General features: G+C 36.7%; 1 protein-coding gene across 1 annotated transcript in view; it reads left to right on the top strand.

Moving 5' to 3' along the window:
• LOC128653797 (ABC-type organic anion transporter ABCA8) overlaps nt 1-20,281 on the top strand; it is a 669,484-nt gene that overhangs the window by 346,138 nt on the left and 303,065 nt on the right. The window contains exon 20 of the mRNA XM_053707306.1: nt 16,145-16,308. Within this exon, the coding sequence (XP_053563281.1) occupies nt 16,145-16,308 (164 nt within the window). The remainder of the gene's footprint in view (nt 1-16,144; nt 16,309-20,281) is intronic.

The following is a 20,281-nucleotide window of genomic DNA, read 5'->3' as shown; positions in this document are numbered from 1 at the left end:
TTGTTCCAGAACTGGAACCGGCACAATTACTCCAGCCAACTCTAGATCTGAAACACATTTCAGAAACGCTTGAGCCTTCACTGGATTTATTGGAATGCAAGAAAGAAAAAATCTTCTTGCAGGAGGCCTTATCTTGAAACCTATTCTGTACCCTTGAGAAACAATGTTCTGAATCCAAAGACTGTGAATCGAATTGATCCAAATTTCTTTGAAAAATCGTAATCTGCCCCCTACCAGCTGCGCTGGAATGAGGGCTGCACCTTCATGTGGACTTGGGAGCTGACTTTGGCTTTCTAAAAGGCTTGGATTTATTCCAGACTGGAGATGGTTTCCAAACTGATACCGTTCCTGTTGGGGAAGGATCAGGCTTTTGTTCCTTATTGTGACGAAAAGAACGAAAACGATTAGCAGCCCTATATTTACCTTTGGATTTTTTATCCTGTGGTAAAAAAGTTCCTTTCCCCCCAGTAACAGTTGAAATAATAGAATCCAACTGTGAACTAAACAATTTATTACCTTGGAAAGAAAGGGAAAGCAAAGTTGACTTAGAAGACATATCAGCATTCCAAGTTTTAAGCCATAAAGCTCTTCTAGCTAAAATAGCTAAAGACATATACCTGACATCAACCCTAATGATGTCAAAGATGGCATCACAAATAAAGTTATTAGCATGTTGAAGAAGATTAACAATGCTATGAGTATTATGGTCTGTCACTTATTTTGCTAAAGCCTCCAACCAGAAAGTTGAAGCTGCAGCAACATCCGCCAAAGATATAGCAGGCCTAAGAAGATTACCTGAACATAAATAAGCTTTTCTTAGAAAGGATTCAATTTTCCTATCTAAAGGATCCTTAAAGGAAGTACTATCTGCCGTAGGAATAGTAGTACGTTTAGCAAGAGTAGAGATAGCCCCATCAACCTTAGGGATTTTGTCCCAAAACTCTAATCTGTCAGATGGCACAGGATACAATTTCTTAAACCTTTTAGAAGGAGTAAATGAATTACCCAGATTATTCCATTCCCTGGAAATTACTTCAGAAATAGCATCAGGGACGGGAAAAACCTCCGGAATAACTACAGGAGGTTTAAAAACCGTATTTAAACGTTTAGATTTAGTATCAAGAGGACCAGAATCCTCTATTTCTAATGCAATTAAGACTTCTTTAAGTAAAGAACGAATAAATTCCATTTTAAATAAATATGAAGATTTATCAGTGTCAATCTCTGAAACAGAATCCTCTGAACCAGACAAATCATCATCAGAAACAGAATCAGAAAGATGTTGTTCATTTAAAAATTCATCTGGAAAATGAGAAGTTTTAAAAGACCTTTTACGTTTACTGGAAGGAGGAATAACAGACATAGCCTTCCTAATAGATTTAGAAACAAAATCTCTTATATTAACAGGAACACCCTGAGTATTAGATGTTGACTGAACAGCAACAGGTAATGGAACATTACTAAAGGAAATATTATCTGCATTAGCAAGTTTATCATGACATTCATCACAAACAACAGCCGGAGGGACAGTTACCACAAGTTTACAGCAAATACACTTAACTTTGGTAGATCCAGCATCAGGCAGCGATTTTCCAGAAGTAGCTTCTGATTCAGGGTCAATCTGAGACATATTGCAATATGTAATAGAAAAAACAACATATAAAGCAAAATTTATCAAATTCCTTAAATGACAGTTTCAGGAATGGGAAAAAATGCCAATGAACAAGCTTCTAGCAACCAGAAGCAAATAAACAACTAGACTTAAATAATGTGGAGACAATAATGACGCCCATATTTTTTAGCGCCAAAAAAGACGCCCACATAATTTGGCGCCTAAATGCTTTGGCGCCAAAAATGACGCCACATCCGGTGACGCCGACATTTTTGGCGCGAAAAAATGTCAAAAACATGACGCAACTTCCGGCGACAAGTATGACGCCGGAAATGACAAAGAAAATTTTTGCGCCAAAAAAGTCTGCGCCAAGAATGACGCAATAAAATGAAGCATTTTCAGCCCCCGCGAGCCTAACAGCCCACAGGGAAAAAAGTCAATTTTTAAGGTAAGAAAAAATGTTTTAATTCATATGCATTATCCCAATAATGAAACTGACTGTCTGAAAAAAGGAATATTGAACATCCTGAATCAAGGCAAATAAATGTTTAAACACATATATTTAGAACTTTATATAAAAGTGCCCAACCATAGCTTAGAGTGTCACAAAAAATAAGGCTTACTTACCCCAGGACACTCATCTACATGTAGAAGAAAGCCAAACCAGTACTGAAACGAGAATCAGTAGAGGTAATGGTACATAAGAGTATATAGTCGATCTGAAAAGGGAGGTAAGAGATGAATCTCTAAGACCGATAACAGAGAACCTATGAAATAGATCCCGTAGAAGGGACCATTGAATTCAAATAGGCAATACTCTCTTCACATCCCTCTGACATTCACTGCACACTGAGAGGAAAACCGGGCTCCAGCCTGCTGCGAAGCGCATATCAACGTAGAATTTAGCACAAACTTACTTCACCACCTCCATGGGAGGCAAAGTTTGTAAAACTGATTTGTGGGTGTGGTGAGGGGTGTATTTATATGCATTTTGAGGTTTGGGAAACTTTGCCCCTCCTGGTAGGAATGTATATCCCATACGTCACTAGCTCATGGACTCTTGCTAATTACATGAAAGAAATTATTTTAATTAGAGCCTTAGAAACAAGAAAAAAAATTCTTATGACTTAGCAGAAGGTTTAGAAATTAAATCTATTTTGTTTAGAAAGTTTTTTCCTAAGATGATTTAAAGTGCCATAAAACAGGTTGAGATCTGTGCATATCCTAAAAAGGCTAATTAGGTAAAAATAGTTTGCATAAAAAAATATTTAAAAATTGCTGGCAAGTATTTTAAAATACTTTAAAAAAAATAAGCAAAAATACTTATATAGCCATGCTGTCTGGAGCAGTCTGCTCCACCCCCCTTATCAGTGTTTAGACACAGGCATTGTATTTCAACTGAGTTCACAGCTTCTAGGCATGCTCCAGCAGATAATCCCTATGCATTTTTGTATTCTACCAAAACAACAATAGATATAGATACAGCCATAGAAGGAAATGTGTGGGGGGAGTTAAAGCTTTACAATTCGGATACTTAGATGAAAGGGTTAATGGCAAGGCACTGCAGTATAAATATACAGGTAAAGTAATTCAAGTACATATTATATTTTGTCTCTGTTCCAACTTGTTTTATGTCCCTTTAAGGTCTTAGATATCTAAAGTACATAAAACCTCTTTAAACAAAATACTAAGATGTTCAAGCTCGAACATGGAAGTGGTAGATCTGATCAGTAAAAGACTCATGATCATCATAAAAAAAAACCTCACCTTCAGAAAACAACCCGAGGGTTCTGAATCTGATAACTATAAGGGCATCCTAAGGTGTTTTGAGAAAACAGAGGGAGGACAGATTACTTTAGAGGAAGAGCAGCATTATACTATTAGAATGCCTAATGTGATCCATTCAGGACATGAAAAGCTGAACTGTTAACAATCCAGCAAAATTGAAAATAAATTGTGCATACTACAGAGTGCACAAACCTTTAAATCCTGGAGCAAAGTCTGAAGCACTCCCTTGCATTGAGGAAACAGTGGGAGAATAGATTACTTTAGAGGCAAGAGCAGCCTAAGGGGCCGATTTATCAAAGCTTCAACTGATAATGCGCTGGAAGTCTGCGTCAAATTAGACGCAAAGTTTATCCGTCATAGTTAACAAAGCGTCAAGATTGTCAAATGTTGAAATGTGTGATGTAATATACGCTCCCGTGATATTAATCCGACGCAGATCGATGCTTGTGTTATTCAAGTGGATTGCTGATCATCCGCCGCCACATTCGACTCCATTTGACCGTCTTGCCAATTTATCAAACATTCAACAGGTATGCTTGTGTCTATTCCAACGCAGCTTACCTATCGTTCAAACCGCCACCTTTGAGGCCGCGAATGCCATAGAAATCAATGGGAATCTGAAAACACAGAAAGGTTATGTTTGATGCTGCAAGACAATGAAGCATATTAGATCATAAAAGTAAATTAGGGAGATGTTACTCTACTTATGGATTATGTTACATCTTTGTCTCTCATTACAAAGCAAGGGGACAATATTATTGCTCCAAATTTGGTGCGAAGTATTGCTTCAAATTTGGTGCACTAATAGATATAGGGATAAAAATGAAATAAATACATGACTACTTATGGATTATGTTACATATTTGTCTCTCATTACAAAGCAAGGGAACAATATTATTGCTCCAAATTTGGTGCAAAGTATTGCTTTAAATTTGGAGCACTAGAAGATATAGGGATAAAAATGAAATACATTACATAATATAACTAACTTCCTTTTTTGGATAAATCTATTTGCACCATGTTTAACGCATGTAATACAAGTCACACTCTCCATCGATGACTCTTATTTATCAATAGTCCGATGCTCATCACGCCAAACTTGATGCTCGTTTTTTTGACAGGCTTTTTAATAAATAAGGTTGTCGTATGTAAATTTGTGGCAGCAATGTCTGGCGAGCGTATTGACTCCAGCAAATGCGTCGAGATTGACGCAATGATAAATCGGCCCCTAAGACTATTAGAATTCCCAATGAGATCAATTCAGGAATTAAAAAGCTGAACTGGCAAAAATACAACAAAATAAAACATAAAATTGTTATCAGTGGATCTACCCTTTAAAGGATAAGTTAAATGGACATTAAACACTAAATAAATGCTAGAAAGAATGACGCATTCAAAGAAATGATTAGTCTGAGAATAACATGTTGATTTTTTTTTTAGTTTCATTAGATTTAGACAAAACAAGTGTAAAATTTTAGTGTCTATAAAGCAATGACATATTGTAACATAGGTTACCTTTTCTGCTGTGGCCAATCAGAGACAGTTATAAATAGGTCACTAGAGTGTGCAGCCAATGGCTGTGTGGAATATAACAGTGTTGTGCATTTCCATTTCTAACAGGAGCTGGAAAGCTCGCAATTTCAGGATGGAATTACAGGAAAAGGGGACCAAATAAATACTGAAAGTATATTGCAGTTTTATATATATATATATATATATATATATATATATACAGTGGGGGAAAAAAGTATTTAGTCAGCCACCAATTGTGCAAGTTTTCCCACTTAAGAAGATGAGAGAGGCCTGTAATTTTCATCATAGGTATACCTAAACTATGAGAGACAAAATGTGGAAACAAATCCAGACAATCACATTGTCTGATTTGGAAAGAATTTATTTGCAAATTATGGTGGAAAATAAGTATTTGGTCACCTACAAACAAGCAAGATTTCTGGCTCTCACATACCTGTATCTTCTTCTTTAAGAGGCTCCTCTGTCCTCCATTCATTACCTGTATTAATGGCACCTGTTTGAACTTGTTATCAGTATAAAAGACACCTGTCCACAACCTCAAACAGTCACACTCCAAACTCCACTATGGTGAAGACCAAAGAGCTGTCGAAGGACACCAGAAACAAAATTGTAGCCCTGCACCAGGCTGGGAAGACTGAATCTGCAATAGGCAAGCAGCTTGGTGTGAAGAAATCAACTGTGGGAGCAATAATTAGAAAATGGAAGACATACAAGACCACTGATAATCTCCCTCGATCTGGGGCTCCACGCAAGATCTCACCCCGTGTTGTCAAAATGATCACAAGAATGGTGAGCAAACATCCCAGAACCACACGGGGGGACCTAGTGAATGACCTGCAGAGAGCTGTACCAACGTAACAAAGGCTACCATCAGTAACACACTACGCTGCCAGGGACTCAGATCCTGCAGTGCCAGACGTGTCCCCCTGCTTAAGCCAGTACATGTCTGGGCCCGTCTGAAGTATGCTAGAGAGCATTTGGATGATCCAGAAGCAGATTGGGAGAATGTCATATGGTCAGATGAAACCAAAGTAGAACTGTTTGGTAGAAACACAACTTGCCGTGTTTGGAGGAGAGAGAACACCATACCTACTGTGAAACATGGGGGTGGCAACATCATGCTTTGGGGCTGTTTCTCTGCAAAGGTAACAGGACCACTGATCCGTGTACATGAAAGAATGAATGGGGCCATGTATCGTGAGATTTTGAGTGCAAACCTCCTTCCATCAGCAAGGGCATTGAAGATGAAATGTGGCTGGGTCTTTCAGCATGACAATGATCCCAAACACACCACCTGGGCAATGAAGGAGTGGCTTCGTAAGAAGCATTTCAAGGTCCTGGAGTGGCCTAGACAGTCTCCAGATCTCAACCCCATAGAAAACCTTTGGAGGGAATTGAAAGTCTGTGTTGCCCAGCGACAGCCCCAAAACATCACTGCTCTAGAGGAGATCTGCATGCAGGAATGGGCCAACATACCAGAAACAGTGTGTGACAACCTTGTGAAGACTTACAGAAAACGTTTGACCTCTGTCATTGCCAACAAAGGATATATAGCAAAGTATTGAGATGAACTTTTGATATTGACTAAATACTTATTTTCCACCATAATTTGCAAATAAATTCTTTCCAAATCAGACAATGTGATTGTCTGGATTTGTTTCCACATTTTGTCTCTCATAGTTGAGGTATACCTTTGATGAAAATTATAGGCCTCTCTCATCTTCTTAAGTGGGAGAACTTTCACAATTGGTGGCTGACTAAATACTTTTTTTCCCCACTGTATATATATATACACACAATTTATCATTGTAAATTACCATCCTAACATGTTTAATGTCCCTTTAAGGTAGTGGGGACGAATTTCAGTAAGCTCCATGAAATAATACAAACAAATCAAAGAAATGGATACAACTACCAAATGTATTTTTTTTACTCTAAAAACAATAAGGGCTAGATTACAAGTGGAGCTGTATTTTGCCTTTTTGCTATCGCTAGAATTAAGTTTTTTGCGCTAGTCGGGTTGCACTGGTATTAAAAGTTGAAAATATTTTTCCCCTAGCGGTAACCCGACCAGCAAAAAAATCTGAACTTAGAAAATTGCGTGCGCATTCACGTATTCCCCCATAGAAGTCAATGGAGAAAAAAAAGTGGAAAAAAAACACCCACTCTCGCGCAAACCCCATTCATATTCTCATTAGTGTTAACCCGACATAAAAATTTGAATAATTCATATTCTAATGTTTTTTTACAACAGAATATGTTTTTTTTTATTCTTAAATAAATATTTTTTCATATATCTGATGTTTTTTAAACAAATATATATTTATATCTATATAAATAGATGATTAATTCTAGGCATAGATATATACAGATATATATATATATATATATATATATATATATATATATATATACAGTATATTATTATTATTCTTTATTTATAAAGAGCCAGATTCCGCAGCGCTGCCCATGGGTACAAGGATAACAGTACAATGGAGAAACAAAACGATAAAAGACAAAATGTTACAGACAAAATACAGGGGGGAAATGAGGGCCCTATTCCCGTGGGAACTTACAATCTAGATGGGTAGGAGGATGGGAAACAGGAGGTGGGGACTGCAAAGGTGAGAATGATATTAGTGAGGAGATAGAGGGCAACTGTTAGTTAAGTGAAGTTAGTTTGTTAATAAGTCGGGTGATAAGCTTCCCTGAACAGAAAGGTCTTTAGGGAACGTTTAAAGGAGGAGAGGTTAGGGGCAAGTCTGACAGCACGAGGAAGTGCGTTCCAGAGGGTTTGTGCCGCACGAGAGAAGTCCTGTAGTCTAGCATGAGAGGAGGTGATGGTAGAGGACGCAAGAAGCAGGTCATTGTTGGATCTTAGTGGGTGGGCAGGAGTATATTTGTTGATAAGTGAGGACAGGTAGGATGGGGCAGCATTGGTGAGGGCTTTGTAGGTCAGGGTGAGAATTTTTAATTTAACTCTGTTGTGAATGGGGAGCCAGTGAAGGGACTCACTGAGAGGTGCAGCAGAAACAGAGTGTCGAGAGATGTGGATTAGCCTGGCAGATGCATTTAGGATGGATTGGAGGGGAGAGAGGCGGGAGAGAGGGAGGCCAGTTAGTAAGTTGTTACAGTAGTCAAGTTGGGAAATTACCAGGGAGTGGATTAACTGTTTAGTAATTTCAGCACTTAGAAACAGAAAAATTTTGGAGATATTGCGTAGGTGGTTGTGGCAGGATGAAGAGAGCAATTGGATGTGGGGAATGAAGGACAGATTTGAGTCAAGCGTGACTCCGAGGCAGCGGACTTGGGGTGATGTGCCAACAGTGATAGAAAAATTCCGCCAACAGTGATAGAAAAATTAGAAACTGGAGAAGAGTTAGAGGGGGGAATTAGAAGTAGTTCGGTTTTTGACATGTTTATTCTTAGGTGGTGAGAGGCCATCCAGGAGGAAACGCCAGATAAGCAGTCGCTGATGTGAGAATTGACAAAAGGAGAGAGTGCAGGGGTGGAAAGGTAGATCTGGGTATCATCAGCAAAGAGATGTTTACCCAGTGAAGTTTACCCAGTGAAGAAGTGTAAATAGAGAAGTGAAGAGGACCCAGGACAGAGCCTTGAGGTACTCCAACAGACAGAGGCAAAAGAGAGGAGGAGTCACCAGCAAAAGAGACAGTGAAGGATCTGTTAAAAAGATGAGTGGATCCAGGAGAGGGCAGTGTCACAGACCCCAAGAGAGCTGAGAGTCCGTAGGAGAAGGGGATGGTCAACAGTGTCAAAGGCCTTTGTTTTTAGCAGAAAGGAGATCATTAGTAAACTTGGTGAGGGCAGTCTCAGTTGAGTGTTGGGGACGGAAGCCAGATTGGAGGGGGTCGAGCAATGAGTTGGAGGACAGGAATTGGGTTTGGCGATCGAAAACTAGTTTTTCAAGGAATTTTTAAGCTAGCGGGAGCAGTGATATGGGGCGGTAGTTTGAAGGGGAGTTAGGGTCAAGGGAGGGTTTTTTGAGGATGGGGGTGACCTATGCATGTTTGAAGGAGGCAGGGAATGAGCCGGTAGAAAGGGATATGTTGAATATGTGAGTAAGAGCCGGAGTGAGGATGCGAGACAGAGGGGGAATTAGATGTGAAGGAATAGGGTCAAGTGGGCAGGTAGTGAGGTGTGAGGAAGACAAAAGGGAAGCCACTTCACTCTCGGTGGTTGGGAGGAGGGTGCAGAGAGTGGCAGAGGGAGTGACTGGGAGCAAAGTTGGAAGATTGCAGGTTTGTGTTGGGATGTTTCTTCGGATGGCAAGTGTTTTATTGAAAAAATAGTCAGCAAGGTCATGAGCACTGAATGCAGATGAGTGTGGTGGTGCAGGTGGGTAGAGGAGAGAGTTGAAAATGGAGAAGAGTCTTTTAGGGTTTGAAGAGTGAGTGGATATAAGAGAAGAGACGTATGTTTGCTTAGCTAAGCGAAGGGCAGAGGTGTAAGAGTAAAGAATGAACTTATAGTGCAGGAAACCAGGTTCAGAGCGGGATTTCCTCCAGGCACGTTCAGCAGTGTGTGAGCATTTTTGTATGTGGCGTGTTTGTTGGGAGTGCCAGGGCTGGAGCTGACGATGTGGGGCTTTGCGAAGTTGGGGCGGAGCGAGAGTGTCAAGTGCAGCAGAGAGAGTATTGTTGTAGTGGGTTATAGCAAGGTCAGGGCAGGATATCGTGGAAGTGTGGGAGAGACGTATATGAATAAGATTGGAGAGTTGGGGAGGGTCCACAGTGTGCAGATTTCTACTAGTGTGGGGGCGAGAGGGGGAAGTAGGTTTAGCATCTATATTGGGATTAAAGGTGAGCAGATGGTGGTCTAAGATGGGAAATGGTCGACAGGCAACATCAGAGAGAGAGAGCAGAGATAGGAGAATACCAGATCAATCGAGTGTCCATCACGGTGGGTAGGGAATAGGGTGGATTGTGAGAGACCGAAGGAGTTAGTGAGTGAGAGAAGTTTAGAGACAGCAGGGGCAGATGGGTTGTCAATAGGGATGTTGAAGTCCCCCAGAATTAGGGTAGGTGTATTTGTAGAGAGAAAGTGAGGAAGCCAGGCAGCAAAGTTGTCAAGGAATTGGGAGGTTGGTCCAGGGGGGCGATAGATAACTGCCACTCTGAGAGAGAGGGGGGAGAACCAGCGGATGCAGTGGACTTCAAAGGAAGAAAAGGAGAGAGATGGAAATGGAGATAGGTACTGATAGGAGCAGGAGGGGGAGAGAAAGATGCCAACACCGCCACTATGTCTCTCACCTGGCCTAGAAATACATAGAACATATTATGCTATGTACAGAACATTGGAATGTGAAATATTTACTGTAAATACATAGTTAACATTTTTATTAAATATGAATATTGCATAAATATGCTTTTACATGTTTTCGTCTACTTAACGGCAAAAGGCTCTAATGCACTTATATATGTCTATAAATGTATACATATATATTTAATTGTTTATATGTGTATATATGTCTGTAAATACATTTAATATATATATATATATATATATATATATATATAGGATACAAAGAAAAAAGCGAGGACTCAGGAACTTGAAGTCAGGTGACTTTATTTGATACACAAGGTGAGTAGCACTAATACAGGTGTGCAAGGGGTGCTAGATCTGACGCGTTTCGCGCATGCTCACATGCGCTTCATCAGAGATCTAGTAGTGTTACCTGTGAAAAGATTATATAGAGAACAACAGCCAATAGGACAAAACACAGAAGTAGGCAGTGCTAATCCCAGTACTAATCCCTATGGTAATTAAGTGAAAACTAGTTGTGAGTGTGATGTAACTAAAATAAACAAATAACATCAGTGAATAACAATCAGAGATCTGTTGACCATAAAAAATAAGTGCGAGTGAAAGGGAAAAATTTAAAAGTGATGGGATGAAAATTATAATAAATTGATTAAAATGGGCTATTGGCAGGATGTTTTTTTCATTCAGAATATAAGAAAGATTAAACAGGGGTAAAAAGATCAAGGGGAAGACTTTTTTCTCCTCTAAACTCCATGAATATATTAAAAAGACACATATAGTAAAAGTGCACTAAAATTTGTATTCTAACAGTGTTAGTGAGTCAAAGTGTTATATTTTCCTTTTTTTCCCCTTTTTTTTCTCCTTCCCTTTTTTTATTTATTATTTTCTCTTTTTTTCTTTTTTGCACCTCATAGTATTGTTCTTTGTTTTATTAGATTATTTCTAGGAAAGTTTTCTTTTATTTCTTATTTTAAAGGGCCACTAGGAATCAATGTTAGGGTCATTGCAGATTCTATAAGTTAAGTTCCTCTATAAAATTTAAAACATTGAATTCCTGCTTTGATGACAGGAACAATTGTGATGTTTCCTGTACCATTAGAGCATTAGATTCAGTTTACAAATCTAAGTTTTGAGTGGGCTAGTTAGGTAAAATGGACACATTTACAAAACTTGATTAACGAAAGTCATACTTGTAATAAATAGTCTTGTAAAAATAAAAAACAGAAAGATGCAAAAAAGGAAAAACTAAAATACTGGGCCAAAACGATATGTGTGTTAAGAAGGAAATGCATATATAACAAAAATAAGCATAAACACAGATGGTCATAACTTTTCTGTATTACACAGATTGGGACTTAAACTAAAGGCAGGAACGAAATGAAAAGATTTATTGTATCAGGGTGCCCCTAATGGCCGGACGATTTTTACAGTATATAGAGTAAATACATAATTGCTGTGTCGGGACCATAAAGGGGAGCTATGCCTATTGGTCATTGGTTACCTGCTCAGTATTAGCTTAGTACAAATGGCAAGGGCGGTAACCCTATAAGCAAATGTATGTGTGTATAAACAGAAAATTTTTATGAAAGAAATTAATGTAACTCCCTAATGGAGGAGTAGGAAAATAAGATAAGGAGGAATGGGGTGTGTTGGATGAAAGTAATTAAAAATTCCGGAATTGAAAATACCCATTAAGTAATGATAATCTGAATGTAAAAAATGAGTTAAGAGCTAATAGAAAAAGAAGAAACACTAAATAAATGGTAATAAAGAAGAAACAGAAGAACCTAGGAAAAAAGGTTGCTTAGCCTGAAGCTTGAGAGGCAACAGGAAAGAGGATGAGAGGAGAAGTAAGGGAGGGATGGGAAGGGAAAGTAACGAGAGAAAGAGAGAGAGGCAAGGTGGTCCTATGCTAATGAGGCATGTACCAAGCCTAGTCAATGAATAGGTCAAGGTCATGTCTCATATTAATGCCATAGGGAGATTTGGTATGTAAGGTAAAAATCCAATATGCCTCTTTCTTCTGAAGTCTCCCCAACCTATCTCCTCCTCTTATGTCATTGGTAATATGTTCAATGCCTACAAATGTAAAGAGATGTTTAATATGATTACCATGAGAACGGAAAATATATATATATACATATGTAGACACACACATTTATATATATTAAAAATTATTGCATAGGAAATTAGCACATCTTGGCAAGTATATCCCCGCTTGCTTTTACCCAAAAAAACTCTATATACACTGTTACCAATGCACAAGAGGATTATGGGTAAGATATGCAAATTAGATATCCAACATCTCAGATTTTTTGCTTCATACTGTGTTAACACACAGCGATTCCCTAATTCGCTGCAATTCCCTGGATTCGCAGCATGTTAAATCTACCCCAAATTACGAGTTTAAAGTAAGTGCAATTGCTCGGCCACAATTGTGATTTACAATAGAATGACTACCGCAACTTCAGAGCTCTCTGTTTAACTGTTTTGCAAAACAAAAAAGTGTCACAAAACACATCAATATACATAATACATTACAAAGTATAGTTACACTTATAATAACATTATATAATATAAGGGTAGGTGTTAGAAAAAAAAGCAGACAAAGGGCTTTAACATAGAGATACTTACATATACATGTCTAAAGATGTAAATATATATGTGTGTGTGTGTGTGTGTAAATTTGTATTTATATGTGTATACATGTATTTACAGACATATATACACATATAAACACATAAATACTTCTGCATTTATATATCTATATATATATATATATATATATATATATAGACACATATATATATATATATATATATATATATATATGTAGATAGATAGCATGTTTTTCTATTTATTTCTAAATAGAAATTCCTTTTTTTATATATCTGTATATATCTATACCTATATATAATCATTATAACCATGTGTATATATATATATATATATATATATATATATGTATACTGTATATTGTACCAAAATACAGATATATGTGGAAATATTTATTTATGAATAAATAGAACTTATTCTGCTATGTGCAGAACATTGGAATGTGAGATATTCATATTTTAATGTTGGGTTACAACACATGAGAATATGCGATCGGGTTTTTTCCCTCTTTATTTTCTCCATTGACTTTTATGGGAGAATATGTGAATGCGCATGCGATATTGTAAGTCTAGCTTTTTGCGCTAGTCAGGTTAACTCAAGAGCAAAAACAGTTTACTTTCAACTCATAATACGAGCGCAACCCGAATCGTGCAAAAAGCTTACTTTTAGCGCAATTAATGCTCGAGGGGGAGCGTTATTAGCGCTCCACTTGTAATATGGGCCAAAATACATAAAGAGACTCCTCATATTGACAAACAGTAAAATCCCTTTGACTGTGTATATAACAAAGGGTATAAATTTGCATTGAGATGTAATTTGAAGGTTAATTAGCCGAATAGTAATCTCACCCAGTGCTGTGTACGTCACATCAGAGGATCTATATGTGGAGTATATTGATGCAACACCTGTTTCAGGCTTGTGACTAATTCCTCACTGGGTGTAATTGTTTTACTGCCCAATAGTCCAATCTTCCTTCTGTCTCTCAGTAGCAGCTCTCTGAGGGGAAAATAAATGGGCCTTAAAACAGTCTGAGGAAACCCTGCAATGAACAATATGGAGCACCTCAATTTCTTCGCCTTCCTCTTGTGAAGGCAATAAAAAGATACCAGAGAGGTGGGAGGGATTAATTGCTCTTAGAGCTTTATGAATCTCTGCCTTCTTCTTGTGGCTAGGAGTTGAATCCCAGGAGTAATGGCTCGTGGACTCTTACTACGTTATGAAAGAAAGTTTAATTTTAGCGTGGCATTATGAAAAAATGTTAATGAATTATAAAAACAACATTTCAAATAAAAAAAGATATATTAAAAAATCATAAGGGATGATGTATCTCAAAAGTTGTCTGTCCAATAGTAACCACAACTCATTTCAGAATTATGCCCCCTTACAGAGTTGTAATTAGTTGGGAGAATCACACATTATTTAAATTCAATTTTAAAGTAAGTAACAGTTTGTTTGTTTTTTTGTATTTGAATGTTGCTTTTTGTTTATATATTGAATTAAAACATATCAAGTAGTTATTTGATTCTCTTTAATATAGATAGATAGATGGATAGATTTTCCAAAGATATTCACAAAACATTACATATGCAATAAATGTTTTCCTGCAAATCCACTAATTGCTAGTTGTTTAGGGGTTATTTAAATGCAATTTGTAATGTAGTACCCTGTTAGTTGACTTTTGAAGTGTGAGTATATAAATGTAAGTGAATAGCAAAACAGTTTTAGGGCAGATTTAGCGTTAACAGTTATGTTGCTAGCGAAAAGGGCTTTAGCGCTGGTGTTTGCACGTGTCAAGTTTACCACTCGTATTACAAGTTCAAAGTTAATGCAAATGCTTGAGCACACTTATGATTTATGCTAGAATGATTACCGCGTCCTCAGAGCTCTGGGTAACTGTTTCGCGAAACAAAAAGTGTCACAAAACATATAAAAAATGCATATAGAAGTATACTTACACAAAATGCATATAGAAGTATACTTACACTTATAATAACACTATCTAATAAAAATTATTTAAAAAAAAAAAAAAATTGTACGAAAAAGTTTTAAGGGCTCAAAGATATGAGGTCTCAGGTGTTAGAGAAAAAAATTGAGAAACATACATATACACGTATGTATATACCTGTCTGAGGAAGGGGATACGGTCCCCGAAAAGTCACAAATAAAGGCACATATTTTAAAAGTCCAGTGAGTGCAAGCCATTTGTCTATTTCTATTCGTATGTATATATATATATATATATATATATATATATATATATATATATATATACCGTATATATATATATATATATATATATATATATATGTCTATATATGTGTACATATGTGTTTATATGTCTATATATGTATTAACATACAGTTATAAACACATAAATACACATATATACATAAATAGACATATATAGAAGTGCACTGGAGCTCTTTGCAGTCAAGTAGCAGAAATATGTTAAAGCATATTTATGCAATATACATTTATAATAAAGTGTTATACTGTGTATTTACTGTAAATATTTCACATTCTAATTTTTTGCACATAGCAGAAAATATTCTATGTATTTTTAAATAGATATTCCTATATATATAATCTGTATATAGCTATACCTACATATAACCATAAATATATATACTGTATATATATATATATATATATATATATATATATATATATATATATATAGGTATAGATATACTATATATTGTACCAAAATACCATCAGATATATGTAGAAATATGTATTTATGAATAAATAGAACATATTCTTCTATGTGAAGAACATTGGAATGTGAAATATTCATATTTTCATGTCGGATTAGTGCACTTGAGAATATGCAATCGTGTTTGTGCACAAGAAGGGTGTTAGTTTTCCCCCCCGCTTTTTTTGCTTCTGTGGGGGGAATACGTTATCGCATGCGTGATATTTTAAGTTCTGCTTTTTATGCGGGTCGGGATATTTCGCAAGCGAAAAATGTTTACTAAAAATGTTTACTTTCAACTTGTAATACGAGAGCTACCCAACTTGCGCAAAAAGCTTACTTCTAGAGGAGTTAGTGCTTGAGCGGAAGAGTTAAATACTGCTCCACTTGTAAACTGACCCTAAATATTTTAATAGATTATTAGACATATTGTTCAGTGCATGAGTACATGAAAAAATGTAGAAAATAATGTTATAAAGTTGTGTTTTTTGCTGCAGTTTTTGGAATCTATGTTATAACTTTCACACTTTCATAGTTATAATTTACAAAAATGAGTAACATTTTAATATCAAAACAGAGAGAATACCAGACAAAATGTGCATTTTTTTTATTTTCAGATTGATTCTATTGGTTCTGTTCCTTATTCCAATGATCTTTGCTGCTATTATACATAGTCTTTATAAAGTTCATGCATGGGAACTCACCCCTAAACTTTACTTTCAAAGTCCAAGAAATCGGATACACAAATACTACACCAATATTTTGATCAATAACAATACAGGTAAGAGGTCACTCAGCAAGAGTTTACAGTAAGTAAAAAAATACAGTTTATCAAGCGTTCAAATAAATATTTTATAGGCAATGATAATATTTCAAACATTTGCACTAAAATGTATGCAGTATTTCATTTCTATGCTATTTAAAGGGACCTAAAAAACGTAATACATTTCCTGCGCCCTCCCTCTGATCATGGGAGCTGTCATTATGTAACCTAGGCTACCTTGCAAGGAGAATTGCTGAACATATGCAAACAGGTCAATACCGAAATGTAGTGAAAGATATATTTCAACATGGCAGCACCCATGACTACAGGGAAGTGGAGAATAACCTCAATACTATCCTTATAAAAAGTATTTAGGGCCAGATTACAAGTAGAGTGTTATTTAATGCTCCCCCTCGTGTTGGGTTGCACTTGTATCATGAGTTGAAAGTAAACAGTTTTCGCTTGCGCGCTAACCTGAAGTGCGTAAAAAGTGTATTCCCCAATAGAAGTCAATGGAGCAAAAAAAGTGGGACAAAACCCTACTTGTGCACAAACCCGATCCTATATTCTCAAGTGCCCTAACCCGACATGAAAATATAAATATTTCACATTCTAATTTTCTTCCCATAGCACAATATGTTTTAATTAGTCATAAATACATTTTTCTACATATATCTGATTTATTTTTGCACAAAATTACTTATTTTGTGCCTATATACACGTGTATATACAGTATATATATATATATATATATATATATATATATATATATATATATACACACACATAATCACATATGGGTATATATATATATATATATATATATATATATATATTTATATATATATAGGGATACAAAAATTATAAATACTTAGGGGTCAATTTAATAAGGTGCGGACAGACATGATCCATGTCCGCCGCACATCAATAAATGCCGACAGCATACGCTGTCAGCATTTATAATTGCACCAGCAGTTCTTGTGAACTGCTGGTACAATGCCGCCCCCTGTAGATTCGCAGCCAGGTGGTTGTTTTCGATCGGGTTGATTTCTGTCCGCCGCCTCAGAGCAGGCAGTCATGTTATGGAGCAGCGGTCCATACACGGGGCATCAAGCTTCGTTGATAGACCCCTTAGAACATATTCCCTTATGTGCAGAACATTGGAATGTGAAATATTTACAGTAAATGCACAATATAACACTTTATTAAATACTAGCCCAAAAGCCTGTGTACATGGGCCATTTTCTGCAGTGCAGCGGAAATAAGCACAACAAAGGGGTCTATTTATTAAAGACCGGGGTTAAAAACATTTAACATTGCACAAGCATTTCACAAAAAATCCTTGTGCAAAGCCTCCCCCTGCACATTTGCGGCCAATCAGCAGCTACCAGGGGGTGTCAATCATCCTGACAATGACCGCTGCTTCTTTTGCTTACTTTTTACTTTCAACTTGTAATACGCTCACTAATAGCGCTGTGCCAATATTTTAACTTGAGCGCAGTTAGTGCTCAAGCGACAGAAAAAAATAGCAAGCCACTTGTAATGTGAATTATGGTTCATTTTAATAAGATTGTTTTAACAGTAATTTAAGGGACATGGTAGATGACAAAGTGTTTGACTGGCAAGGGTTGAAAGGTGTGTATGTATATAATTGTATGTATTAAAATTTGTGCATACATATGTATGTGCACACATAGATAAATACATACAAATATATACATACACATACAACTATACACACATACAGTACATTTACTAAAAAAACACACACACACACACACACACACACATATATATATATATATAGAAGGTAAGTCCCACCAGGGGGAATGAAGGAGGAGACCCGGAGACAGCAAACTTGATATTAATATCTTTTATTCAGCCAAATGGCCAAATGACAGGTGCAGGTACAGATAGACACCTGACGCGTTTCGCGCATGCATGCATCTATCTTGATTTAAAACATAGTTTAAGGGGTAGATTTACTAAAGGTCGAGTGGACATGATTTGTTGTAGCTGGATTTCGCTAAATTTAACATTGCACAAACATTTTTGGTGAAATGCTTGTGCAATGCAGCCCCCTGCTCACTGGCAGCCAATCGGCCACTAGCAGGGGGTGTCAATCATCCCTATCGGAGCTGGATGATTTCAGTCCGCCAACGCTGCTTCTTAAAGGGCCACTAAACTCAATTTTTTCTTTCATGATTCAGATGGAGAATACAATTTTAAACAACATTCCGATTTACTTCTATTATCTCATTTGCGGCAATCTTTAGATATCCTTTGTTAAAGAAATAGCAATGCACATTGTTGAGCCAATCACATGAGGCATCTATGTGCAGCCACCAATCAGAAGCTACTGAGCCTATCTAGATATGCTTTTCAGGAAAGAATATCAAGAGAATGAAGCAAATTAGATAATAGAAGTAAATTAGAAAGTTGTTTAAAATGGTATTCTCTATGTGAATCATGAAAGAACAAAATTGTGTTTAATGTCCCTTTAACTTCCATTTCTGGACCAGAAACAAAGGGGGTTGGAAGCAGCATCTGCTGCTTAATAAATCGACCCCTCTCAGTTTGTGAAGAACACTATTTTTTCTTTGTTTTTAGCTCATCTTCAGCTTAGCGCACCTTTTATTTAGCACACTATCTGCTTAGTGCTTGAGCCAGATATGAGTGTGGCCGAGGTTTTTACTGGAGTACTAATATTTATCCTTATACTTGTAATATGAAAGTAAAAATGGGAGAACTAACAAATTTGACTGATATCATGAAATCTGGTCCACTTGGGATACTCTTTTCTCAAATTAAGTCTTAGGTATATGTAAACACTTGAGCTAGCTCCTACGGTTCCCCTTCCGCCCTTTATTTTTTTTCTCTGCCCTCCCTCCTCCCTTCCCATATGTTAACACAGAGATATCCGGGGTACTGCTATGCTTGTTGTGATAACACTTAAATGCTTGATTATTATTATATTATTATTTTCAATATAGATTGTGCTAATGTTGCATTCAACTCCTAATCTGATGACCTGATCGTGGTCTTATTTGTAGCTACCATATGCATATGTAATTCCTGTATCAGATTAACCTTTATAGGTCTATATAATAGCTACAGTCAAATGCTAGTATATTTCATTGTAAATGAGGTTTCTTGATATTGTAGACAGAAATCAAACTGTGTAATCATCTGTTTATATTGGGCAATATTACTTTGTTTGGTTATTTTATTTCCATGTCACAATCTTTTGGTTTGCTTTTCTGTTTTGCAAAACCTCTATAAAAGATTATTAAATAATAAAAAAAATGGGAGAGCTATGGCTTCCTCTCAAATGCTACAATTTTTACGCTCCACTTGTAATTTAGGCGATTATATAGTGAGACCCCTTCTTTCCTATTTTATATATTTATCTACAGTGATGGGATGTTAAGGGCATCTTTGAATGCTGTGAGGTTATTGACTTGGCAGCTAGCTGGACATAGATCAACTTGTTTAAAAGAGGAAGATTAATTCTAAATAAGAGGTTGCTTGTATTTCTCTGTGATACCTAACCCCTGATTTTATATTCCATATACCTATTGTGCTATCATAATCTCTGTTGCTCATGTGGTCAGGGCCAGACTGGGAATAAAAAGCAGCCCTGGAAAATTTGGAGACCAGCTCTATTTTCTGTTGAGTCACAATGCGCATAACCCATTTTTCTCAAATGGGAATAGCTGTGATTCTCTTTCCCCCAATATTTTGTTTCAAGTTTATATTTTATTAGTTTGTATTAAAAAAAAGTTCCAGATTGTTGTTATATGCACTCTAAAGCCCAATTGCATCCATGTATAAACCCTTTAAATTGTAGCTTTCCAGCCCCATCTGCTGCAGCCCACCGGGAAATCTCCTGGTATCCTTGTAGGCCAATCCAGCCTTGCATGTGGTTATCAGCCACCACATTTGAAAGAGAGGCTTTTCTTTGTAATACCCCATTATAAATTCTCAGGTG

This window comes from Bombina bombina, chromosome 1 (assembly GCF_027579735.1).
Source record: "Bombina bombina isolate aBomBom1 chromosome 1, aBomBom1.pri, whole genome shotgun sequence".
Classification (NCBI taxonomy): Eukaryota; Metazoa; Chordata; class Amphibia; order Anura; family Bombinatoridae; genus Bombina; species Bombina bombina.
The sequence above is the reverse complement of the archived record's forward strand: the minus strand, read 5'-3'. Positions and strand labels throughout refer to the sequence as shown.